This window comes from Engraulis encrasicolus, chromosome 3, assembly GCF_034702125.1.
Source record: "Engraulis encrasicolus isolate BLACKSEA-1 chromosome 3, IST_EnEncr_1.0, whole genome shotgun sequence".
NCBI lineage: Eukaryota > Metazoa > Chordata > Actinopteri > Clupeiformes > Engraulidae > Engraulis > Engraulis encrasicolus.
The window spans coordinates 9,627,750-9,655,458 of NC_085859.1; the positions used below are offsets into that span (position 1 = coordinate 9,627,750).

The window sequence follows — 27,709 nt, forward strand, 5'->3', positions numbered from 1 at the left end:
TAACTTTTCATGTAATGTCAAAATATTACTGATTTTGTTTTTGGTATTTGGTCCATGAATAAGACCACCCTCTTTTTTCTAAACAGCAGTTGTTTTTAGAACCCTCTTAGATTTGGGTCAATCAGTATTTGCTTCTAAATCTAAGGTAATACATCACAATAGTGAATCTCTGATAACCTGGCTTTCACAACTTCATAGTTCCTCTGAGCAATATTTTGGCAAAGCTGCTATATCCTGGAAATTCTCAAAGGGTGGGCTTAACCAATAAAATGCCTTTGTATGCTATTGGTTGAAATAACAATGAAATCAGACCAGGGCAAAACCATTGTGTACAAAATCACTGTGTATGCTACAGGTCAGTAACCAGCATGGCAAATGCTTTTGTGTTTTACTGGTAAAAGTTCTAATTAGTAAGACCAGTAAGATCAATAAGATCAGCAAGACTCAACGACCAGGCAAATGATAGAGCTATTTTCCATCACCTTAAACCCATAATGATCAAGACACTTGCATACAGAAATTGTCACAAAAATAACACACGCACAAACATACTTCTCCAGCGATGCAAACACATACTGTAGACACAGACATCCTTTGTGTGTGTGTGTGTGTGTGTGTTTTGAAAACTCACAATGTATGCTCTCGATGATCTGAATATTTTTCACAGCTTCAAGAAAAAAAGAGAAAAAAAGTCAGATGAGTCATGTCTCACTTTTAAAAGTTATTGAAGATTCATAAGAGTCATATGTTTCTCCAACCTGCTGCAGATATCTTGACAATCTCCTCCTTGAAGACTGACTGTAATTTCTCCTCCAGCTGCGTCTTCAGTGCAGACACAGATTCCTTCAGGGGCTCCAAGGAGAAGCTCTTGCTACAGGTCACGCTGGTTGAAATTGTGCTGTAAGGCCTCCCACTGATGGACACCATGTTCTGTACAGAGAATAATAGGGTGAGGTACTGATGAGAACCGTTGAACAGCAAGACATCAATAGAGCTACTGCTGTGTTTATTCATATCTTGAACAGTCTTAACAGTAATGTTGTATATGTACCTTGAGGAAGTGGATGGGATCCTGAGCCAATGAGAGCTGGTTCATCTCAGCATCTGTCCTCTTCAGCTCAGCAATCTCCTGCTCCAGTTGCTTCAGGAGTCCTTCAGCACGACTCACCTCAGCCTTCTCCTGAGCTCTGATCAGCTCTGTCACCTCAGAGCACCTTCTCTCAATGGAGCGGATCAGCTCAGTAAACATCCTCTCACTCTCCTTCACTGCTGTCTGTGCACCAGACTGATAGGACACACACACACACACACACACACACACACACACACACACACACACACACACACACACACACACACACACACACACACACACACACAGACACACACACACACACAGACACACACACACACTTGAAAATTATTTAAACTGAGTCTAGTAAATCTAAACGGCTGTGTGTCCCTGGAAACAACATTAAAGCCATGCTTGTGTCACAGCCCATCATAACAGCTGCAGATTGTCTTCTCCTCTGGTCAGTTCTCACCTTGAGAGTCTCCACAGCCTTCCTCAGCTCCTGCAGCTCCTTCTCCTTCAACTGGATTATCTGCTGGCATCTCCTCTGGCTCTGCCCCAACTCCTCCTGGGACACCAGAAATCAAACAATGTTGATTTTCAATCATCAGATGATCATATATGATGATCTACATCATGGGTATCATTGACTATGTGAGATTAAATTGGTCTATATTAACTTTTTTAAACAAATATTTAAAACAACATGTCATCAGCTCGGCTCTGACATAGCCTAGGCCTACAGCATTGGTGAAAAAAACAACAGGCAGAAGCCAAGTTTTAATAGGCTAGGTATTGACACACACGAGCATAAGTGCTCATAGCCTAGCCTAGAAATCTAGACGCCCCTCGCGACCGCAAATTGAATTTGCTCCCGGGTCTGGCTCGCCAGGCTACTCAATCAGAGCCTGTAAATGACAAGCAATTTCTGACTAGTTGTAGCGGCTACACCGTGAAGTTGGCCTGTCAATGTTTTACAGAATGTAGACATTGAACTTTTTGTCATAATAAATGTGGTGCTGCTTCACTTAACTGGGGCAAAGAAGACCTTCAATTGGCTACATTTTGTTGATTAATAGGCTACTAATGAATAGAACGGTGTACGCTTCATCCTACCTTCTTATGATTCCACTCTGAATCTGCCGTGATAGTGTCATGGCCCTTATGATCCCCCATCGTACACAGATAGCAGATGCAACTCTGATCAGTGCGACAGAATATTTCAAAAACCTTCTTATGACGGGGACAGATCCTCTCCTCTAGCTGGCCCGTGGCATCGACCAATGTGTGTTTTCTACCCAGAAGTTCATCGTGGGCTTTTAGGTGAGTGTCACAGTAGGACACGAAACACTCCAGACAGGACTTGACAGCTTTGAGCTTTCTACCAATGCAGACGTCGCAGGCCACATCTCCAGGTCCTGCAGCACATTCAACAGGTGCTGCAGTTGTTATTCTGCTCTTCCTCATTTGATCCACGAGCTCAGCAATAATAACATTCTTGCTTAAAACGGGTCTTTGAGTAAAAGTCTTTCTGCACTGGGGACAGCTGTAAACTCCCTTCACGTCTTCCTCATTCCAGCAGTCCTCAATACAGCCCAAACAGTAATTGTGTCCACAATTAAGACCAACTGGATCTTTCAGAAGATCCAAACAAATAGGACACATGAAAATGGCCTGGTTACCTGCCATTGAGCTCGAAAGTCCCGCCCCTTAGTTCCGCGTTTCACGGGACCTAAGCTGACCATCTAACAACATGGTAGAGAGTAAATATCTTCTGATCTCAGTCATGATATGCGCTGGGCTACAAATATGCTGTTTAAGAGGCTAGATAAAGATTATTCATGCAGAAGTATCAATGTTTTGTTCCGAGGCCGTCGGCATGAAAAATGTGAAGAAACACAGCTTTCTAAAAAGTTTGGGGGTTCGTACGAAAAATTAAGCAAAAATATCAGAAACAACATATATGGAGCTCGTGGCACAACTCGAAGGGGATCGAAATATCATTTTAATACCGCCATTGGATTACATGCTACGATTTTCGGCTAAAAACGCCGTTGAGGTCCCATGAAATCGGGGGAAGTGACGTCACTTTCGAGCTCTATAGCTTCAGCCATTTTCTGAAGAAATCGGCGATAGGTAGGTTCACCACAGCTCCTTGGGAACAAGTCCACATTCGTTTCGATTTCTCATGTGGCGCTCCAAACTTCCTGGATGGGGTGGAGTATTTATTTATGGAGTACTGCTGCCATCATGTGGTCATCTTTAGTAACAGCAAACAGATGGCTGTATCTGTACCAAATAACACCACACTGTTCACTTCATAGTCAAACAAACAAATATAGTTGGTTTTCAAGTCATTTTCAGAGATTTATTGACAATTCGTGGTGATGTTTGTAGCACTCTGTATTTGCCAGGACTGTCACAATTTTCTGATAGTGATGGGCAGCTGTGGCCTAATTTGGGTGGTGGTTCGAGTCCCACTTAGTAAATGTGTGTCCCTACCTGAACTACTCTGGAGAGATTGCTGTATCCAATATAGTGTCATAACTGTAACCTATGTCACCTTGGATACAAACATCAGCTACCTAAATGTAATGTAATGCATGTCATGTAATGATATTCATGGCATTGACATTTTAGAGTTACTGTATCTAGTGAGGAGTCCGCACACTCGCAATTCTTTTTTTTTAATTGAATGAAAGGATTATCTGTAAAGTTGAGATTCTAATACATATAGTAGTTGTATATAATCTGATGAAGACGATGGTTGAAACGTAATCCTGCCATGGAATTAAACAAAAAAAATATTGTAGGATTTTAAGCATGCAGACTCCTCACTCCTGTGGCGTTAATGTCTTCAATGCAGACATTGTACAGATTACAGGAAGTAAGTGGGAGAGAGAGACGGGGGTAGTATTGGGAAATGACCCAGGCTGGACTCGAACCCGAGTTGGCTGCATAGGCCTATGGTGTGGTGTCTCACATGACATATCAGAATATTTATTGTATTTGTATTTAAGTTCAAGAAAAAACTCAGTTACTCAGTTTCTATTTGTTTGTTTTATTTCCATGTAGAAACCCTTGCACTCATCTTCTTGCTCTAAGCACCTCATCTTCTGAGGTTAGATATACCGTACTGCGTCATGATGGGGGGGGGTGTCAAATTTGTGGCTAGTAGAATTGCTGGATGGCTAGTGCCTCGGGAAAACCACTAGCCACAGTGGCCGGCAAGCGAAAAAGTTAATGTCAAGCCCTGGTCTACACCCTGGTAGTGTACTTTATTGTCTACACCCTGGTAGTGTACTTTATTGTCTACACCCTGGTAGTGATGTTGGCTTGATTATGTCCTCTTTTTGAAAGTCGCTTTGGTTATAAAGCGTCTGCCAAATGCAATGTAATGTAATAATGTAATGTAATGGTAGTGTACTTTACTGTCTACACCTGGTAGTGTACTTTACTGTCTACACCCTGGTAGTGTACTTTATTGTCTACACCTGGTAGTGTACTTTATTGTCTGCTGCATGGCACTGGGGGTGTACTTTATTGTCTGCTGCATGGTTATTGTATGTCTGTGTTGTCTCACTACATGTACTGTATCCAACCTATTTCAGAACTCTGTCTCTACGAAGTAGATCAGAGAGCAAAAGAGGACAATAAGATACTATGCATATATGTCTGAACAATAAGGAAGTTGACAATAGATATTGATCGATGAACCTACTGACAAAAGTACTGTATGTAAGACACACAGACACACGCATACTAGGACACTAAATTTATGATGGTAACAGAATAGTTCAGTTTTATTGCCACTGTAAAGTCATTTGAACAACAAACGGCAGCTGGCTTGTTCATGTGTAATTCATCATCACAGCTAAAATGAAAATCATTTCAAAAGGGAAACTATTACATAAAAGAATATACAACACACACACACACACACACACACACACGCCCCTCCTCATACAATGTTCCTCTCCAGCAGCCTCTCGTCATGAAGAATCCTCTTGATGTCCAGAGCACTGAGGTCCAGCGTTTTGTAGCCTCCGTCCAGAACCAGCTCGGCCACGGCTCGGCCTACGGCAGGCGACTGCTGCAGCCCGTGGCCACTGAAGCCACAGGCAAAGTACATGTTTCGCACCAGGGGGTGGATTCCGAGCAAGCCGTTCTGGTCGAAGGTGTTGTAGTCATAGAAGCCAGCCCAGGCACTTGTCACCTTCAGGCTCTCCAGGGCAGGGATTCGGTGGGCTAGCTGGGGCCAGATCTTGTCCTGGAAGAAGTCGTGGTCCACGTCCAGGTTTGTGATGTCCGGCTCCTCGCTCTACTCAGGAGACAGGCCAGTGATGTAGTTCCCTCCCAGGCCCTCTCGTCTGAGGTACACACCTGAGTAGTCCACCAAGAAAGGGGTGTCCAAACCTGGCCCGTCTGGAGAGTGCACCACGTAGATGTACCTTTTCCTGGGCTCCACGGGTATGGAGATGCCCGAGATAGCAGTTTGAGAGCCAAGGCCGATGCCCACCATTTGGGCAACTTTGCCCGAGTTGGCACCTGCTGCGTTGACCACAAGGGTGCTCTCCACTGGCACCACTTCTAGGCTGTTTGGCATCTGGATGTTTGTGTGTGTGATCCTTCTGAGTTGGATCTGGCCCAACTCTCTGTTCTCTACTGATTCAACTCCATAGTTGAAGCAATGTAGATGCAATATAGCGCCAGCTGTTGTTTCAATGGTCTTACTCTATGTCAGAGGGGTTCCCAACCTTTTCCAACTTAGGGCCCACTTGAAATTCTCATAAAGGTTCTGGGCCCACCTCTGACCCAATACACAATACAACTGAAATAAAGAGTTGTCAACAGCAACACGCACACAATTATTTAGATTTTTAGAAAATGATTCCAAGGCCACTTAGAGTACCCTCAGGGCCCACAGGTTGAGAATCAATGCTCTATGAGATTATCATATGGGTGAGTGTTTATAAAATTCACATTCACAGTTTCCAAGCTTGTGAGTCATTATTTTATTACACATACATACATGAACATCCATCATTGACAATAATAATCACAACAGCAGGTTTGGTTTTCTTCTCAGCTGTATTGTAGTGCTTGATGTCTTTTCAATAGTCTCTAAGTTATTACAGGAATGTTGTTCTCATGTGTGTGAGTCCTCATCAGATCACTCACAGCTTCAAGGTTTATGAGTAAGCGTAATTAGTTTTATCACATGCATGATGAACAGTAATCCTAAAATAGCACCCCACCATCCCCATACCAAATCAGGAAATATAATATCTGTAGATAGTTAACCCTTGTAAGGTGTTCGGGTCTTTTGGACCCGTTTTCAGTTTTTTTTCCCTGAGAAAACTTGTATGTTTATTCTGTTGCATTGAGATTCACTGACTTTGGTTCATTACATGTGAGGAACGTGCAATAATAATAATAATAATAATAATAATAATAATAATAATAATAATAATAATAATAATAAGATGGACAATAATAATGGATTGAGTTTATTCACTTTCTTCACTGTCTCCTTATCTTTATGTCATATCTCTGTATCTCTCACCCTCAAAACATACGCAGAAATTCACAAACAGGATGAAGAGAAAATGAGGGTGAGAATGAGCTATGATTTCCCCCCTTTTTAAACGATTTGTCTATCGGCCCAGGTCCAAATTAAGACCCAAACACCTTCTATGTAACAAAAACACAAACACCATACAAGGGTTAATAGAATGAGAATGAATATAACATAATATCAGCAGTCATGTATGATCCAACTCAAAGAGAACCATCACAGTTTCTATGAACATGGAAGCAGATATTACTGTAGAGATACAGTAAGAATTACCACCAAACTCAAATTAAGAAATCAAACTCTAAAATACAGGTGTGTGTGTGTGTGTGTGTGTGTGGGGGGGGGGTGTAGTGGGCTGGTAGGGGTCTGTGGAGGTGAACAGAGTTCCTGCCCTGTGATCCACATACATTCCTATTCTGGAGCTGGCCACTAAAGGGAGTTCAGTCTGTTTATTGTTGTGTATGAAAGAGGAGCTGGAGCTGCATAGCCACCAGTACTGATAAGATTTACAGTTGCCTGGTATTCATGAAAAGGAATGAAGAGATTTTACAGAACTCTGCTTTGCATAATGTTCCAACTCCAAAACTACTGCCTCCTGTGCCCCATTGCTTAAGAATTTAGGTATGTTGACACACGCGTGATGTGTATGTCCTGTGTGCTGTGTGCTGTGTGTGTGTGTGTGTGTGTGTGTGTGTGTGTGTGTGTGTGTGTGTGTGTGTGTGTGTGTGTGTGTGTGTGTGTGTGTGTGTGTGTGTGTGTTAATGGTCAGGTCCACATTGTGTGTGTGTGTTGAATGACCAACAGGACCAGCGTGAACCTGTAGGGGCATCACAACAGCTTCAATGATGATGGTTTACTAAACAATCTAAACCCAGGGTAGAGTGTGTGTGTAAATGTGGTGTGGACTCTGTGCAGGAGGGTCATTGTGTCTCCCCTGATGCTGTAGAAGGCCAGAGTTCCTGCCCTGTGATCCACATACACTCCTATTCTGGAGCTGGCCACTAGAGGAAGTATAGTCTGTTTATCATTGTGCCAGAAATAGGAGCAAGAGCTGCAGAATTGCAGGATCCAGGACTGATCATTATTTCCAAACCAACACTCAGGACCCCCTACTTTCCTGCTGATGCTTTTATATGACACTGCTAAACGAACCTCTCCACTCCACTCAACTTCCCAGTAGCAGCGTGCAGACACACCCTCTCTACACAGCACCTGAAAATTATTATCAAATCTGTCTGGATGATCAGGATATGACTGGGCCTCATCTCTCCTCTCCACCCTCCTGTTCCCCTCAGACAGATGGAGGTGTTTCTCTGCTGTGTTTGGATCCAGAGTGAAGTGACAGGAGTCTGGAGGAGAAGATAGAAAGGAGACAAAGGAGAGGAGTCCAGTTGAGTGTGCGGGTGGTGGGGGCGGGTGGGGGATGAGTGTGCGGCTGGTGGGGGATGAGTGTGCGGCTGGTGGGAGATAGGGGTGGGGTTGGAGTGCAGCAGCCCCACAGAGGAAAAGGAGTGCATAATATGTAAGTGTGCAGGTGCAGGAACTTGGTTTGAGCAGTCCAGTCACCAATGACTTCTATGAATCTCTTTCTGTATATCCTTCTGTATGGTGTTGAATGTGAAGTTTACTGTGTGTGTGTGTGTGTGTGTGTGTGTGTGTGTGTGTGTGTGTGTGTGTGTGTGTGTGTGTGTGTGTGTGTGTGTGTGTGTGTGTGTGTCCAACTCACACTTTAAGAAGTCCTCTCTGGTCACTGGTTCAGCAGTAAGAGCCTGGCCACCGGACACTGAGACAGAAAACATCACATTGGCCTAAATAAGTCCATGAACACCACAATATGCTCCACAATCATTGAGAGCAGTGGAGATCATCTGATAAAATTACACATTGTGTCTCCAGCTGAAGACATCTTACAGGGCAGCATCTCCTGTGAAACAGACAGGTAAAGACATCAGGGCAGCATCTCCTGTGAAGCAGACAGGTAAAGATGGGGGTACACTCTGTAGGTCCCTTTGTAGCTAAGGCAACAAAGGAACTGGCAGAGGAGGTGGAGAAAGGGAGCTGTTGGCTCTGACTGCGGTGGAAGGACAGAAACTGGGGGAAGAACACCTAATCACCAGACAGCAGCTGCAGGGAACAGCAAGCCTATCTCCCAACCGCCTTGCGCGGCACTTCACTCAACACTGTTGCCGCCCCAGCAACCAACGCACCCGAGCACAGCTGCTTGGAAGGGGTTAAAGCCAGCAGCCAACGAACACCAAACAGCTCAACTGCCTCACAAACAACTCGTCAGTAAGCATTCAGCGCATTCGGCACCTTTCACTCAGCACTGTTGTCGCCCCAGCAACCAACGCACCCGAGCACAGCTGCTAGGAAGGGGTTAAAGCCAGCAGCCAACAAACACCAGACAGCTCAACTGCCTTATTTTTCCAGTTTTTTTTTTATTTCAATTATTATTATTATTTTTTTTTTAATGCTTATCAAATGTATGGAACGTATGTATTGTTGGTGTGAGCTGTACGCCAGGAGCAGATGGGCAGTGAAACTGGCCACTCACTGTCAGACCACCAGCTGGAGTTGGCGGTGTTGTGGTTCAGGGCCCAAACACCGCAGAGAATGCTGGACACCACCTGATGACATCTGCTTCTGGCGTAAGGCTACAGCTACCTGCGAAGGAGGGCCTACGTTTGTCTAGTAATTGATACAATAAAGATGTTTGCGCCACAAGTCTTATTTTCTCTCGCTGACCCATGGGCACCGGAGGAGGTGCGACAGACAGCAATGCCCAGCAGGTATTAACAGCTACCTGTACAATCCTGAAGTGGATTAAGTGGCATGCAGGGCTACCCAGGCTCCGCCCTAGTGGTGACGTAACGCCTTCGCAGTCTATGGAAATCAGGCAAATGCAGGGCAGCTTTGCACTGCAACAATTCACCTGAAGAAACCAGACATGTGTTTCCCAATACCATAGGTGCTACCTTGTTAGCCACCTATAGGTGTGGTTCTCAAACTTTTTCCATCGTTCCCTCCTTCAGAGGGCCTGAATGCTTCCTGATAACACTAGTTGGTCCACACAGTAGCTATGACTGCTGTCTGAGTTCTCCACCTGCACCTCCAGTCTCCTCCACCCCTCTCCTTACACACGCACACGCACACGCACCTGCACACACACACATCCTGGTGGCATCTCTAGAGTGTTTTTACTCCTCTGCAGTCAGACTCCTCAACACCACCTAACCCCACCCCACTATTCCTCCACTACACAATATACTGATACAGTAAATTACTGTAATGACTTACTGACTGGTGGCAGGTCCTCCTTGCTGCTTGATCTTCTGACTGGGAGTTCAGGATCAGTATCTGCAGACCAACACAGACACACACATTCAACCACATACATCTCACATCTAATGGCGTAGGAGGGCATGAATGGGTACAAATATTGGGGTGGGGGTGGGTGTTAAACTGCTGTTACAAACTGCTGTTGTTCTAAAGGCTGAGGGTTTTTTTAAATATATTTTTGTGGCTTTAGGGGGCTTTGTTTTGAGAGATAGGACAGTTATGCAGACAGGAAGCAAGTGGGGAGAGACAGATGGGGAAGGGATGGCAAAGGACCCCGGGCCAGAATCGAAGCCGGACACTAGCGCCACTGCAGGGCCAAGGGTTTTATTTTCCACATTTGAATAGAACACATAAAATGCCTTTGTATGCTACTGGTCGAAGCGACAATCTATCAGACCAGGGCGTAACCAGTCTCTATAAAAGGACTTCGTAAGCTACTGGTCAGTAACCAGCATAGCAAATGCCTTTGTATGCTACTGGTCGAAGTAACAATCAGGAAGACCACTGAGAGGTCACCACTCATCCCTCTGACTCAACAACCAGACAAATGACAGAGCTAGATCATCATCGCCTTATTTCATGCATGAATTATTAAATCACTTACCCATTAAATCATTTACCCCAAAACAAAACCTAAACCATGCAACAAATGGAAAACATATACACATACTTGTGCACACACCTCGATGCAAACACACAGACACAGATATACTGTCCATTTTCAGCCAGTGTGTGTGTGTGTGTGTGTGTGTGTGTGTGTGTGTGTGTGTGTGTGTGTGTGTGTGTGTGTGTGTGTGTGTGTGTGTGTGTGTGTGTGTGTGTGTGTGTGTGTGTGTGTGTGTGTGTGTGTGTGCGTTGAAAACTCACATTGTATGCTCTCGATGATCTGCATATGGTTCACAGCTTAAAGAAAAAATAGAAAAAAATCAGATGAGTCATGCCTCACTTTAAAAAGCTAACTGGAGATGTTATGATTCATATGTCTGTTATGATCTCTATATTTGTCCAACCTGCTGCAGATATCTTGATTATTTCCTGCTTGAAGACTGACTCTAATTTCTCCTCCAGCTGCGTCTTCAGTGCAGATAAAGATTTCTTCAAGGGCTCAAAGGAAATATTTTGGCTGAAGGTCACGTTGGTTGAGATTGTGCTGTAAGGCCTTGCATTGATGGACACAATATTCTACACAGAAACACACACACACGCGCACACACACACACACACACACACACACACACACACACACACACACACACACACACACACACACACACACACACACACACACACACACACACACACACACACACACACACGCACACACACACACACACGCACACGCACACACACACACACAAAATAGGGTGAGGGAGAGATACTGGCATAAGGCCTTGAACTGCAATTAACAGGGCTGCACTACCACTGTGTTTAGCCATGTTTTGAACGCTCTATAAAGTAATGCTGTCTACCTTCAGGAAGTGGATGGGATCCTGAGTCAGTGAAAGTTGCTTCATCTCAGCATCTGTCCTCTTCAGCTCAGCAATCTCCTGCTCCAGTCGCTTCAGGAGTCCTTCAGCTCGACTCACCTCAGCCTTCTCCTGAGCTCTGATCAGCTCTGTCACCTCAGAGCACCTTCTCTCAATGGAGCGGATCCTCTCAGTAAACATCCTCTCACTCTCCTCCACTGCTGTCTGTGCACCAGACTGATAGGACACACGCACAGACACATTGCATTACATTACACTAAGCTGATGCTTTTGTATCCAAAGAGAATTGCCGTTATTTAGGTACAGGGTGTTGGTTACAGTCCCTGGAGCAAAGTGGGGTTAGGCATCTTGCTCAAGGGCACTTCAGTCATGGGTAGGGGTGGGATTTGAACCTGCAACCTTCTGATACAAAGGTCAGTCAGTACTCTAACCACTGAGCCATAGTTAAGTGGAGTGTCATAGCTCATCATATCTTACTGTCTGCGTAGATTCTCTCTCTCTCTCTCTCTCTCTCTCTCTCTCTCTCTCTCTCTCTCTCTCTCTCTCTCTCTCTCTCTCTCTCTCTCTCTCTCTCTCTCTCTCTTTCTCTCTCTCTCTCTCTCTCTCTCTCTCTCTCTCTCTCTGTGTGATTTTAATTGTGAGAACTAAGGAGGACCAAAAACAAAACTTCCCCTCGTTTTTTCTGTCTAACAGCTCTCTTGATGTAGTGTGTAAAGTGTGGTATCTGGGTCATATCATTACTGATGACCTGTGTGATGATGATGATATCCAGCGTCAGTGTCGTAAATTATATGCACAGGCCAATATGTTGGCACGCAGGTTCCATATTTGCACAGATGATGTCAAGGTTAATCTCTTTAGAGCCTACTGCACACCTTTTTACACAGCACACTTATGGTGTAAATACCATACAGCTAAGCTGAAGAAGCTGCAGGTGGCATACAATGATGCGTTTAGGATTCTCCTTCAGTTCCCAAGATGGACGAGCGCAAGCCCTTTATTTGTCAATTTGTAGTGTCCCCACTTTTCATGCACTGCTGAGAAATTTTATGCATAGATTTATGGGTAGACTTGCTGGATCAAGCAATGGTATAATATCTACTCTTTGTGATACCAGGCAGAGTGATACAAGGTACTTCTCTGAATTGTGGCAGCACTGGTATAGATGTTTATATGTTTTCAAATGAACTGGTGATTTGTGATGTACCTGTCTGTCTTTTTATGTATCTTATATGGAACTTTTTGAGTCTGTAATAAAGTTTTCAATTCAATTATCTCTCTCTCTCTCTCTCTCTCTCTCTCTCTCTCTCTCTCTCTCTCTCTCTCTCTCTCTCTCTCTCTCTCTCTCTCTCTCTCTCTCTCTCTCTCTCTCTCTCTCTCTCTCTCTCTCACACTCTCACACACTCTCACACACTCTCACACACTCTCACACACTCTCACACACACACACACACACACACACACACACACACACGGTGAAGTGTTCTCTGACCATTTGTTTTGAAACTGAGTATCCAGTAGTCTGTCCTGGCAGGTCACGTCAGTGTGTTTATGAAGGGGAGTATGCATGCAGCATTACAGACCTGTTTGTGTCACAGCTTATCATAATTACTACCAGAAATCTGCAGCAGATCATCTCCTGTGGTCAGTTCTCACCTTGAGAGTCTCCACAGCCTTCCTCAGCTCCTGCAGCTCCTTCTCCTTCAACTGGATTATCTGCTGGCATCTCCTCTGGCTCTGCCCCAACCCCTCCTGCAACATCAGAAATCACATTACCAGAGTATGAATAGTAAATTGATTTCAATTGTCATATATTTACATTTACATACATTTCATGATATATTTTTTTTCTGTTTTACGTTTTATAGGCTATTGACAGTTGCATTAGGCCTACATTGAAACAATATTGAAACAATGCAACCTGAACGCAGATGTAAAAGATTGCTGATAAAGAAACAGTATGCATCCAGTCTAATAATGTTAATAGTATACCTTAAACATGAGCCAAACAGAAAAACTTTAAAAGACCATGCAACTTATGGCATAGCAGCGGGCTAGGCCTACAGCCTGAAATTGGCCTGTCAATGTTTAACAGAATGTAGAATTATATTGGACCTATACTTGTAGGTGCTCATCGGAGAAAATGAAGCCAGGTAAATTGCACATTTCCATTATTGGATAGCTTAATAAAGAACGGTGTCTTCTCTGGAAAAGTATAATAGGCAGTAAATGGGTGGTTGACGTTTAAGGGCGTAATGCCCCCCCCAAAAAAAGCTTTTCCAATTCCTGAAAAAATTAATGGAAAAAATTGGATAAAAACCTGAAAAAATAAAGCAGTTAGTGGTCCGTGGAATTTCGCCTAATTTTTGCCATTTTTGGGAAAATGTGTCCTACATCAACACATTGCATAGGCATGTCACACCGCAGGAAAATGGAGTCACACCACAGGAAATTCACTGCATTATGGCCATTGTAATCCTTTTGTATACATGACTGACATCTGAGCTCATGCTAACTTGATAATGATATTGTGTTTAATCTTAATGTGTTTTCATTTATAAAAAACTGTTTTTCCTTCTATAAGAGCAGTCACACCACAGGACACCATAAAATGAACCTAAGCATTGCGTGACAGAAACATTGCAATATGTTGACACATTAAGAGGTTAATAGTAACCTTAAGCTTCCACAGCACTCTCCAATAACTGAGGTACTGACTGGTTAGGAGCCAGTCTTTAAGACCCTTGTAGTTGGCCTTGCAGCTGCAGATTCACAAACATTGACATAGCCTACATGTCACCCCGCAGGACACAATTTGTGATACGAAATTGAACTTGTAGTTAATATTACTGTCTTGAGGTTTTTCACATTCACATATAAAGTTAATATTTATGCAATCATGCCATATGCTTCATACATTATTCAAAATGTTGTTGGTTAATTTATATAGGCTCCTATATTATATTCCAGATTTCATCAATGTTACAGTCACACCGCAGGATATTTGACATATAGCCAGCCTAAACCTTTACATGAATCTTAACAAAAATGTGTCTTCTCATCTAAGACTAATATGAAACATAATGTACCACATATTCTTTATTGACATTTGTCTTTAAGAGGAAAATAACAGTTTTGTAGGTTTTTAACCAATGTTACGAAAAACCAAGGCGTCACGTCTCCCACCCAAATAGGCCTACAGGATTTGAGTAGATCCTCTTACCTTTTTATGACTCCACTCTGCCTCAGCTGTGACTGAGTCGTGGCCTTTATGATTATCGACCATACACAGATAGCAGATGCAACTCTGATCAGTGCGGCAGAATATTTCAAAAACCTTCTTATGACTGGGACAAATCCTCTCCTGTAGTTGGCCCGTGTCGTCGGTAATGGTGTGGTTTCCATCTATAAGTTCATTGTGAGCTTTTAGGTGAGTGGCACAGTAAGACTTGAGACACTGCAGACAGGACTTGACAGCTTTGAGTTTTATCCCTTTACAGACGTCGCACGCCACATCTCCAGGTCCAGCAACACATTCAGAGGTTTGTTGGCCTATTCCGATCTTCTTCTTTTGATCTGCGAGCTCAGCAAGTACAATATTCTTGTTTAAAACGGGTCGTTGAGCGAAAGTCTGTCTGCACTCGGGGCAGCTGTAAACGCCCTTGTCGCCCTTATCCCAGCAGTTCTCAATACAGCGCAAACAGTAGCTGTGCCCACAGGTAAGAGTCACCGGATCATTCAGAAGACCCAAACAAATAGGACACTCCAAAATATCCCTGTTACCGACACTGGCCTCAGCCATTTCTCTCAAGCAGTCGAAGCGATCTGTGACTCCAGCCAAAGCTCCTTGGGAACAGGTCGATCAAAGTTTCTTTTCCACCTGTGACACTCCAAACTTCCTGGATGGAGTCAAGTAGAACTAGGCCCACCCTATTCATGGAGTAGGCCTACTGCTGCCATCTAGTGGCCATCTTTAGTGATGCCGTAATTTTAGTGTTTTAGGCATTAAACATGAACCAATACGAGATCAAACATGATCAAAGCCCTGATGAATGCCATTGTAGGCTGAAACATGTTGGCAATTTTTACGTGTTCTAGAGTTAACTTAGTTTACTTAAAAGCTTTTTTCAACGAAGAAGAGTGTCTTGGATATATTCAAAACCATGAACCAAGCTGGCTCAGAACCTGTAAATGACATGACACACTATGACAAATTTGGCAACGCTGAAGGTGGCCTGTCAATGTTTTCAAAAATGATGATATCTAAAAAACTCTCTCATTCGCCTCCACAATGGCAGAAAGACATTCCAGATTTAACATGTTTTTTTTTTTTTCATATAATGTACCTGTTTATAAACTAGTATATAAATAGGCCTATGCAATCACAGGAGTCCAACCGGTTTTTCCACATTACTGTTATGCGTGCATGCAGGCCCACACGCATGCGCCCACACGCACACCATTTTAAGCTGATTAAGTGTTTTACCCGCTGAGACAAACAGGGTGTGACTGAGTGGATGTTAACAGTTTGTTTTTCAGTATTTGTGTTAACAGGTCTCACCTTTTCATGGCTGAACTCTGCCATGGCTTTGACCATGTTGTTGCATGCCACATCTCCAGGTCCAGCATCACTTTCAGCAGGAGCTGCGGTTTCTGCTCTTCCTCATGATCCACACGCAGCAATAGCAACATTTTTGTTAAAAACTGATCATTTATAGAATTGCAAGATGATTATTTTAGGCTATCATCTAATTATGACCTGCTTTGTTGGTGGTGTGCTCTCCGAGTGCTTTTCTACTCTGGATAGCCTATATTACAGTTTGTAAATCAAATATTTTAGATTTGAAGTATCTCAAGTTAAGCAAAACATAAAAGCAACAATATTGCACAGTTTGTAAATAAAATGTTTTAGATTTGAAGTATCGCAAGTTAAGCAAAACATAAAAGCAACAATGCAGTTGAAGGTTAACAAAAAGACATTTTATATGAACTGTCAAGATATGTGTGTTCATGTACATACATTGACATTGCACTGTAAATGGGATCCAATGACAAGCCTCACATGCCACTGAGAGGGAAGAAGCAAAACCCTAACCCTTTACAGGGCACACAAATCTCAGCTCCCACTTGGAAAAAAAAGTTTGGCGGGACCCACTGCTGATTGGTCAAATCTCATGTCACTATCAGTGTGAAAGCCTGGTTTCCCCTGATTAATTGGATATAGGTTAGGCATGGCAGGGGCATTTGTGATAGGTGTGCAAGTAACGGGAAGTGATCAAATATAGTCACTTGCCCTATAAAGGGCTAAGTATAAGTGCCTGAAACTCAACATACAGTTGAGGACGATATTATTAGCCTCCCTCCTGAAATTAGACATTTATCTTGATTTCTCAGTGAGAAATGACCATTATGAACCATTTCTGTTATTCTGGAAAAAAAATACACTGATGGAATCCCCTGGTAGGGCATGTGCCAACATAGTGAACAACTAATCAAAGTGCCTGATGTCAGTTTTGGTTCATAAATAGCTCTCTATTGACTATTAATGATAAGGGGGCTAATAATTTTGTCCTTGCCATTTTTACCCTTTTTTGTTTAAACTACATTGTGAAAATGGAAAAATGCAAATTCAACTCATTGGACATTATCTCCATCAATGTATTTGTTTCCAGAATAACAGAAAAGTTTCATAATGGTCCTTCTCACTGAGAAATCAAGAGAGATGTCAGAGATTTCAGGAGGGGGGCTAAAATATCTTCCTCAGCTGTATGGTTATTGGTAAAACTTTGTTCTGGTGCTCACTTATTAGGCATTTGCTAGTCACTAATACATGTATACATAGTCGTAGAATAAGCAAACATACAGCTCATTCACTGCGCTCACAGCTCTCACTGCATGTACTGTAGGTACATGTCCAGGTGCTGTGATAAAAAAATATTACCAACTGGAAGACAGACTCCCTATTCTGAAGTGAAAACTGGTCCAGTAGTAGGAGACACATCATCAGTAATACCTACTGCAGGCTTTGTGCACTGTTACAATAGGAGAAGTCAGGGAAAGGTCAGTGTACTTAGATTATACACTACACGACCATATGACACCCCTCACTCAGCCCAAGTGAAGAACGGCATTGGTTTTGGGTTGAGACCGCCCATATAAACCAGGTGGAGGTGAACATTGGGGTGGTTGATTGTCACGCCGGGAGCAGCATGGTGAGAGCCTGCCCATGGCTGACGTGACCCACTTTGCACTTTGTTGATGGAAGAACGCGGTGTGGGGAAGAGAAGTGGGCCTACTCCTTAATTTGAATGGACTAACGAAATGAACAGCTTGCGGTGGCGGGCTACGTGAGCCAAGGACTGGGTTAGTCGCATCTACAAGATTCATCCCTCATCGTGCTAATGTTCCTTCCTTGGGTCCACCTTAATGTGTAACCCTACACTAGTATCGCACATATCCTTTTCCACGCTATTTCATTACACGTAGTCTGAGGCCTGGTTATGCAAACATAGAGAGATAACAGGTCGAGCCATAACAGCACTTATTAGCCATGAGTTGGTTCCCTATTCTGAAGTGAAAACTGGTCCAGTGGTAGTAGTAATCACATCATCAGTCATACCTACTGCAGGCATTATGCACTTATTAGCCATGAGTTGGTTCCCTATTCTAAAGTGAAAACTGGTCCAGTGGTAGTAGTAATCACATCATCAGTCATACCTACTGCAGGCATTATGCACTTATTAGCCATGAGTTGGTTCCCTATTCTAAAGTGAAAACTGGTCCAGTGGTAGTAGTAATCACATCATCAGTCATACCTACTGCAGGCATTATGCACTTATTAGCCATGAGTTGGTTCCCTATTCTAAAGTGAAAACTGGTCCAGTAGTAGTAGTAATCACATCATCAGTCATACCTACTGCAGGCTTTATGCACTTATTAACCATGAGTTGGCCAATACTTTATTAACCCTTAATGAGGTGATAGTGTCAGGGATTAATCCCTTCTTTGAACCTTTTTTGTTTTTAGCCCAAGAAGATGCCAAGTACAGAAATACAGACAAACAAGTTTCTCCAAAAATGGGTACAATTTATTTACCAACAAATAGTAAAAAAAAACAAAAAAAAAAACAATTAAATAAAGACAGACTGCGCTACTTCTCAGTGACTGGACCCAATGAAGACTGGAACAGTCAGCATACTTCAGAGGTCTTTTATTTTGGTGCTCAAAGTAACTGACGTTTCTGCTGATTTTGTACAAGACACAGACAAGTCATTTCAGTCCAGTTCCAAGCCAAAACAAAACCAAGAAAAAGAGAGATGGGGTCTGGACCGCTCCGGGTCAATAGTTCAAGGGTCTTGGGACAGTGTGGGGAGGTCAAGTCATCAGTAGCCCTCTTGAACGCGTCGTCCTTCCATACACCAGCAGGGGGCAGCGCTTCCCTCTGTGCCTCAGGCCAGAACAACACCATAAGCAGTCAAGCAGCAGCCAGCATGAACAAGAGCAGGGCTGGACTGGCTATCATAGAGGGCATTTCCCGGTGGGCCCGTACCCTCGTGGGCCTCTGTTTTCTGAAAATAGGGGCCCACGAGGGTGCAGGGCCCACCGGTCAGTCAGTTCTGCACCGCTTATTATGAGGGGGCCCTTTAAGCCAAATGTGCCCGGGTCCTATTTCTCCCCCAGTCCAGCCCTGAACAAGAGGATTCAATAATAGTTAGCAGCCATCAGGGATTGGACTGTATCCTTCTCTCCTAACTAATTCCTAACAAAGTCCTAATCGTTCCTAAGAAATCCTAACAAGTTCCTAATCTCTAGTGGTTAGAGAGTTGGTCTTTCAATCTAGGGGTTGCTGGTTCGAATCCCCCCTGACCTCTCCCTTCATCTCCATCCATGGCTGAAGTGCCCTTGAGCAAGGCACCTAACCCCACATTGCTCGAGGGACGGTAACCAATACCCTGAAAAATAATAACGGTAAGTCGCTTTGAATATATGACAGCGTCAGCTAAGAGCAATGTAATGTAATAATGTAATCTAATAGTGAATTGATTTCGCTTTGATTAGTCAAACGTTGAGGACATGCCTACATTTTGGTCTGTTCTATTCATAGTTTTGAATAATGTTAAGTCTAATTTATTGTATGGTCTAGACATTAAATTCACAGTTACTTTTCCTAACATGAAATTGCTTATTTGTTGGATAATTTAAGACACTGACTTGCACTGAATAAGCTGAATTGTCTGAAAAACAGGATGGTGGGGGAAACATGACTTTTAGCCATTTGCCAATACAAGCAGTTTCTTGTTCTTATATTGAGTCACACTGGTCTAACAAAGCTGGTTATCTAGATGGAATAGTAGTATAAAAAGTAAAAGTAAAGGTGATAACCCATGCCATCCCTCCAACACAGATGACTTCTCCAAGTACCTGGCTATAGACCAAGTGACTCAATATCAGATCAAGAAAATGTTTGTGAAATGCTTGCATTGGCAAATGGCTAAAAGTCATGGACAAATAGTCTCAAAGTGAAGTTCTACAATTCTAATGATTTATTGGACGGCTTCTGTGTTCAATGAAGATTGACTTGACTGACTGTGTTTTTACTTGAAAATAGACAAAAAATAAGCTTGTTGAAAAGTGTGGAACCATCAGTTGTGCCGTGTTGACGTCAGGTAGATAGACAGCTGACATCACGATTGGAAAACAGCTAGAATTTTTTTTTTGTTAAGCCCATAATTCTACATGTTTTCATGCACAGTTTTGATGCCCTCCGCAAGAAATCTACATTGAACTGCAAACAGCCAGGAGAATGAAGAGAAGGCACTGAATGAGAGTGTGTCCAAACTTTTGGCCTGTACTGTATGTCTGTAAAAAAGGAAGTTGACGAGGAATATTGATGGATGAACCTGGAGACAAAAGTATGTAGGACACCAGCATGTCATCATGCACTGTGTATAGATGACATGCTGATTACACAGACAGACACATATAAACCAGTTAATTTAGGATGGTAACAGAATTGTTTTATTGAACAGTTTTATTGTCACTGTAAAGTCATTTGAACAACAAACTTAAACTGACTTCTATATGTGTAATTCATCATCACAGCTAAAATGAAAATCATTTCAAAAGGGAAACTATTACATAAAAAAATATACCGCATGCACGCACGCACACACACACACGTGCCCCTCCTCATACAATGTTCCTTTCCAGCAGCCTCGCGTCATGAAGAATCCTCTTGATGTCCAGAGCGCTGAGGTCCAGCGTTTTGTAGCCTCCGTCCAGAACCAGCTCGGCCACGGCTCGGCCTACGGCAGGCGACTGCTGCAGCCCGTGGCCACTGAAGCCGCAGGCAAAGTACATGTTTGGCACCAGGGGGTGGATTCCCAGCAAGCCGTTCTGGTGGAAGGTGTCGTAGTCATAGAAGCAAGCCCAGGCACTTGCTACCTTCAGGCTCTCCAGGTCAGGGATGCGGTGGGCTAGCTGGGGCCAGATCTTGTCCTGGAAGAAGTCGTGGTCCACGTCCAGGTTTGTGATGTCCGGCTCCTCGCTCTCCTCAGGAGATAGGCCAGTGATGTAGATGTGCAGAGTTGTATAAAGTAGAAGTAGAAGTATTGTTACAGATGTAATTACAATACCAGTAGTATGATATCACATAGGGCCTAGTTGTAGTATAATATTACATAGGGCCTAGATGTGGTATGATATTACATAGGGCCTAGTTGTATTATGATATCACATAGGGCCTAGTTTTAGTATATTACATAGGGCCTAGATGTGGTATGATATTACATAGGGCCTAGTTGTAGTATATTACATAGGGCCTAGTTGTAGTATGATATCACATAGGGCCTAGTTGTAGTATATCACATAGGGCCTAGTTGTAGTATATTACATAGGGCCTAGTTGCAACTGTGTAACGTCATGCTACTAGTGTTGTACACTGTGGTAAATACTTCTAATACTGCTTTAAACAACTATGTGTGTGTGTGTGTGTGTGTGTGTGTGTGTGTGTGTGTGTGTGTGTGTGTGTGTGTGTGTGTGTGTGTGTGTGTGTGTGTGTGTGTGTGTGTGTGTGTGTGTGTGTGTGTGTGTGTGTGTGTGTGTGTGTGAGTGACTGCTGACCCCCCCCCCCGTTCTCTAATCAGCTGCCTTGTAGTGCTTGCTGTCCAATCAAATGTCTCTGATTACAACCATGTGATTCTCATGAGTCTTTATCAAATCAGTCACAGCTGTTCAAAGTTTATGAGTTAACATTTTATTGCATACATGTACAGAAGTCTACAAGTCTTTCACCAAGTGCATCAATACAGGTCAGAAGAGTAAAAAGAATATATCCACAACCCATACAGAACGTCTCTCTTACTGTGACCTCAAATACAAGCAGTCTGATTACAACCATGTGACCCCCATATGAGAGTCTTAATTAAATCATTGTTCAAGGTCAATGTATACATATTTGATTTCATACATGTAAACACATTTGGTCTTTGACCAAGTGCAAAACACATGTCAGACAAGAAAACAAGAGTATCCACAACCCATAGAGTACATCTCTCTCTCTGTGATCTATTTGACAGTAACACACAGAGTTTGGACATAAAGGTCTTCATCAGGTGCACTCCACACTTTAATTACAAACACAAAAGTTAAACAGTATCACACCATCCCCACAGTGTGTGTGTGTGTGTGTGTGTGTGTGTGTGTTCATATGGTGTACAGCTTATGTCTTATGGCCACAGGAGCAGCATTTATCTGTAGGGGCATCACAACAGCTTCACTAATGATCCATAATTATATACCCTAAACCCGGGGTAGAGTGTGTGTGTGAATGTGGTGTTGACTCTGTGCAGGAGTGTCATTGTGTCTCTACTGATGCTGTAGAAGGCCAGAGTTCCTGCCCTGTGATCCACATGCACTCGTATTCTGGAGCTGGCCACTAGAGGGAGTTTAGTTTCTTATTGTGCCAGACAGAGGAGCTGGACGTGGTGAGGTCCAGCCTCCAGGACTGATCTTTATAGCCAAACCAACACTCAGGACCCGCTCCTTTCCTGCTGATGCTTTTATATGACACTGTTATACCAACCACTCCACTCCACTCAACCTCCCAGTAGCAGCGAGCAGACACACCCTCTCTACACAACACCTGAGGACACACATTAAATCTGTCTGGATGATCAGGATATGACTGGGCCCCAGGTCTCAGCTCCACCCTCCTGTTCCCCTCAGACAGATGGAGGTCTGTGTGTGCTGTGTTTGGATCCAGAGTGAAGTGACCGGAATCTGGAGGAGAGAACATGACACACACGTTTTAGTTCGTGTGTGTGTGTGCGTGCGTGCGTGCGTGTGTGTGTGTGTGTGTGTCTCCAAATATGGAGTTGGTCAAAGAGGAACTGAAGCTGGCGAGGAGAAGCCTTCGGGACTGACTGATCAACAATGTGTGTGTGTGTGTGTGTGTGTGTGTGTGTGTGTGTGTGTGTGTGTGTGTGTGTGTGTGTGTGTGTGCAGAGCCAGTTCTGAAAAAATATGCCAGGGGGCCTCCTTAAAGCGCGTGACCCTGACCCCCTCCCCCGCAAAACGAGAACCACAGACACAAAATGTGACTCAAATCAAGCTTAATTAAAAAGTCTCCCTTTCTGCGCTCTTGAGACAAAAACATCAATAATGTCATAACAGATTGTGAACAGACAACGGTGACTGTACTGAACATGCGACTACCTCATCAGCTGCAGGTGTACCTGGCTCATCTGTGCTGGCCCTCCACTGGCTGACTGACTGGAGTCTGATCTGATCAGAAACTTAAGCATAGCGCCTGTAAAATATAACTAAGGCTTCAATTAATTTAGCTCCATCAAATTGTTTGCATTTAAAATTACCATATTTTATAGCCTGTCCCCTAGTAGCTTGCCTTTTAAGCTGGTCTAAAACGTTTTTAAAAAAAATAAATGAATAGGCCTATGATAAGAAATTCATAGCCTATGTAAAATAAATTATTCAGCTTTATAACATGTTATTATGAATGTTATCACACATTATTGTGAATAATGTTGTGTTCACTATTTATTGGGATTCACCTTCGTCACAAGTTTCAGTCATTCACCAAAGGTCTGGATTTATTAGTCTATCCAAGCAAGTGTAACAGGGCACACTGTCTGTTCAGTAAGGTGTGTCCCTCAGCAGTTCCCATACCCCAATGACGTCACGGGACTCAGGTAGCCGCTCAGTGGCTAATCCGTAATTGGTGGCTATGCCATTGTTTTTATAAAATCAGATGAATTAGACCGGCTCATTGGAGCCTTCCCAGTGTGCCGGTATTCGCTGATGATGCCCGGTGCCTTTGCTACTGGTGCAGCAAGGTATGTGTGAGCACAGTTTTGTCTAGATGACTGCAACCATCTAGAGATGTGTATTTAAACATATCCTATTATTCATTCTCAGAAGCCAGAGTTCCCGTGGCGTCTAACCCCAGTCTTGTGGCTTCCCCCCCCTCTCAGTGTTGTGGAGGTGAGCTTGTAAAGATCCTTTGTTATAGGCGTAGCTCATGTTAAACATTTGTCCACTATTTGTATGTAACATGTACTGATCTGTGTGTGTGTGTGTGTGTGTGTGTGTGTGTGTGTGTGTGTGTGTGTGTGTGTGTGTGTGTGTGTGTGTGTGTGTTCACCTGATTTCAGACACCTCAGAGTACGTCGAGGGTCTCTGTATAGTATGGGCAGACTGCATGCGAGGCAGCTGCTCACCGCTGTTTTGCCCTTAGCGAAATTGTCAAGACTTTGTTTGTTTGTTTGATTTTCTTTTGCCTGTCCGCCGCTTAGCTTGTCACTTTGCTATTGTACAGGGTTTGGCTGTCACATGGCATGTTTACCATAGGCCCTTGGTTTCGTGCACGAGTGGTGAACTAATTTATTCTCAACTAGTAAGCCTGCCCGGCCTAGCTCGGTGAAACCCTTTATCCTGTGGCAGCCAACCCCGTTCTAATGAGCATTACTGTTTTTACCCCAGCGGCGCAGGGTTTTAACTATTGCCTTTAATTGTATTAATAAAGAAAATATTGTTATTCCTTTAAACAAAGGTACATCTCTTGTCCATTCTATCCGAACCTGTTGTGCCTTATTGGTTGAAATCAAAATATATTCTGGGGTGGAAGTCCCTCAGTGGCGTAGTCGTGCAATTACAAGTATCAGTTTGATGATTATTATTTTAGGATAACCTCTAAAGTTCCACTTGGTTACACAAGCCGAGCCCCCTTGCTATTGTTATCACCCACACACACACACACACACGCACGCACACACGCACGGCACTCCTTCTCTCTCTCACTACCTCCTCCTCCATTGCTTAGACTGCACGGACGTCTTATCAAAAATCTTAAGCGCCTGTCAAAACCAAAATCAATGTCTCTGTATGTTGATATTTGTTTCTAAACAATCGAGAGGCAGCCACGCATACAACAGCGCGCGCGCAAACTCACACACACACCACACACACACTGAAAGGGCACCGCTTCTCTCTCACACTCCCTCCTTTCCTTCGTTGCTTCGACTGCACTGACGTTTCATCGGCTAAACGAACGGCTCGTCAGATTATGATTCAACTAGTACACCTTTCGAAACAACAGTAAAACGTTGACAACACCACCCTTTCCTCTCACATTCTCTCTTGCCTAGGCTACCTGTTGATTCAGTTGAACTAATTGCACAAGCTAAACGAAACGCTACTCAGCTTGTGGTTCTCAACAACTTCTACCTTTTAAAACAACAGTAAAACGTTAATCCCCCTTTTTACAACATGTGACTGCATCGAAGACCTGGGCACTTTTTAACCCGGCATTGTTGTGCAATACAAAAGCCAATTGACACTTCTGCTCCATACGAAATTAGCCACAGAAGAAGGATCACAATGAGTGGAAGCATAACCGTAACAACAGAGGAGTTACGTTGCCTACCTGACTGCTGTTCTCGTCGCTCATTGTCATGAATTTTCTGTTGTAGATGTTTGGAGATGTGTTTTCAACCGAATTTGAGTGATTTCAGTGTCCCATTTTAGCTGCTAAAGTTAGCTACTGCATTCGTTTTTTGTACATGCTTTCTGTTGAAAATGTCTTACTGTTACTGCCTTACTTTGTTTTCTAAGAGTCATATTTCATTGCTAAACTGTCTGTGGCGATGTTATATTGTGTATTTGAAGCCTTATGTCTAATTATTTCGAAGTTACAGTGTGTAGACTGTATTGGTACTTGTGAAGGACCAAACATTATTTAGCGCTGGCTAACAGCTTGTTGCAACTTCATTGCTAGCCATGGAGATCCATGCGTGCAGGGCATTATCGGTTGCTGATGCTCTTTACTATAGACCAGTAACCACTGGGTATTTTTTCCCTGTTATTAGCACAAGTGCCTTAGTCTTTATTAATGTGCATTTTCTTATAGTCCAGTGGCCAGAGGGCGGTTTGGTCATTATTAGTGGGTAATTTTCTCAGTGCCTTATTTCTTGCTGTAATATTGTATAGCAGTTAATGTGTATTTAGAAATGTGAATATTATGTTTAATATTATGTATTCTGTATTTTCTTTGTCTTTTATTATTACAGAACCATGCTCAAACGAACAATACCCCAAATTACATACCTCAAATGCCTCATACCCAAATGACCATACCCCAATAGAACCCCATTCAATGTGAATTGTCCAGTCTGAGTTTGACCCCCCTGTGCGTGTATTGCTCTGTGTATGTATGTTTTGGTGAAGAAGATAAAGTATTGAAAACTGAAGTCTGCCTCCTGCCTATATGTTCTGACCGACATACCGTGGCGATTGTCAATACCGAACCAGTCCTAAAAATACAGTCCTACCCTACCCTACCTATAACTCCTCCCCCACATTGAGGTCCTTCGAGCCGGATTGACGGTTACCGCGGATACAGGAGGGATGATATACAGTCAGATCTTCCAGGACGCCAGACGCGCCGACCCAGACACCTGGAGGACTTTGTGGTGAATTACAACACCACCAGGCAACAAGCTACATACACCAGCTACACAGAGCATGCACAGGGGCTGGTCGAAGAGGATGAAGTGCGCCCCCTACAGCAATTTGATGGCAATGCACTCACATCAGCCTCCATTCGACCACCATCGCCAGACACTTCTAACCCCCTGATGCTTCGTGAGGAGTTGGATAAGCTAATCACTGAGTTAGGAGCAATAGGAGCTGGTCAAGACATTCGCCTTGTTCGTCAGCTCCGCCAGAGTCTGAGACAACACGCTGTAAGTAGCAGCAATGACCTATTCCAGAGTGACCAGGTAATAGAAGACAAAGAAGTAGAACTGCTAAGTCCAGCGATTGTGACCCCACGACGGATAGCTGAACTACAGTCCCTCAGCTCACCCTGTCATCACACCTCCGCATTTCAGACTGACGACACCTTGTTGATCGACGTCGGCACTCCGCCGCCAGTTCTACCTCAGTCACCAACGGTCATTGTCAATATGCCAAGCGCTGTACCTCAGCCTCCTAACCAGTCTGACGCCATCTAGCCTCACCCCCCACCGTCTACAATAGATCGCCTTCAGTCACCATCAGTGAACAAGGTGAGTCAGCCACCGCAGCACCCTCAACATGGGCAACCGTCTCAGGCACCCGACTCCACCGCTGCCCAATCAGACCCTACATTCAATCCAGTGATGGCATACTTGGAGAAGGTGATGAGTGAGCTACAGATGGTGAAGGACAAGCCTGCTTCACTTGACAAGGCAAGGGTACATGTGACTGCAGCCAGTAAGTGTATTTTGCTACATCTTTACTAATTGTGTTCTGTAAAAGAAATTGTCAATTGTGTGTATCTGTGTTCATGCTCTAGTAAAGTCAGCTGTAGTATTGGGAAGGCGTCAGGTGAGCAATTATCAGGGCCACACCCACAGAAACTAGGTATTGTTTTTCTAATTGCTGGGGGCAGTGCTCATTGAGTGGCACATACGCCCATATTAGGAAAGTAAGTGCGCTTCCAGCGGCAGCTGGGCAGCGGCAGCCCTCCTCGTGCTAAGACCGACGAGTGACAAGACAAGCAACTCTACCTGTGCAACTTCACCGAAGCAACGACACGTAAGGCACAGTTTTATCTCACTGCTGACCTACATTGACAATGTGTTTCCAGAGAATCCCAGTAATCTGCAGAAGGCGCAGGCCTTTCAAACCCTCCAACCAACGCAGAAACCTGGCCAACCTTCAGCCACTACAACC

General features: G+C 43.6%; 2 protein-coding genes across 2 annotated transcripts in view; both read right to left on the reverse strand.

Moving 5' to 3' along the window:
* Nucleotides 1-27,709, reverse strand: part of LOC134445672 (tripartite motif-containing protein 16-like) — a 245,965-nt gene that overhangs the window by 124,836 nt on the left and 93,420 nt on the right. The window lies entirely within an intron of this gene.
* Nucleotides 11,407-15,314, reverse strand: LOC134445675 (E3 ubiquitin-protein ligase TRIM47-like). Its single transcript, XM_063194711.1, has 3 exons — nt 14,700-15,314; nt 13,133-13,228; nt 11,407-11,692 (listed from the first exon to the last, which is right to left on the reverse strand). The coding sequence occupies exons 1-3, from the start codon at nt 15,276-15,278 to the stop codon at nt 11,438-11,440; spliced, it is 930 nt and encodes a 309-aa protein (XP_063050781.1). The 5' UTR covers nt 15,279-15,314; the 3' UTR covers nt 11,407-11,437.

Bases quoted from the DNA above. Each gene is read 5' to 3' on its own strand.
- LOC134445675 (XM_063194711.1), bottom strand. From the start codon at position 15,278: ATGGCTGAGGCCAGTGTCGGTAACAGGGATATTTTGGAGTGTCCTATT. The intron at 13,229-14,699 runs GTAAGAGGATCT...CTGATGTTGCAG, and splicing joins CAGAGTGGAGTCATAAAAAG to GAGGGGTTGGGGCAGAGCCA. The intron at 11,693-13,132 runs GTGAGAACTGAC...GTGTCCTATCAG, and splicing joins AGGCTGTGGAGACTCTCAAG to TCTGGTGCACAGACAGCAGT.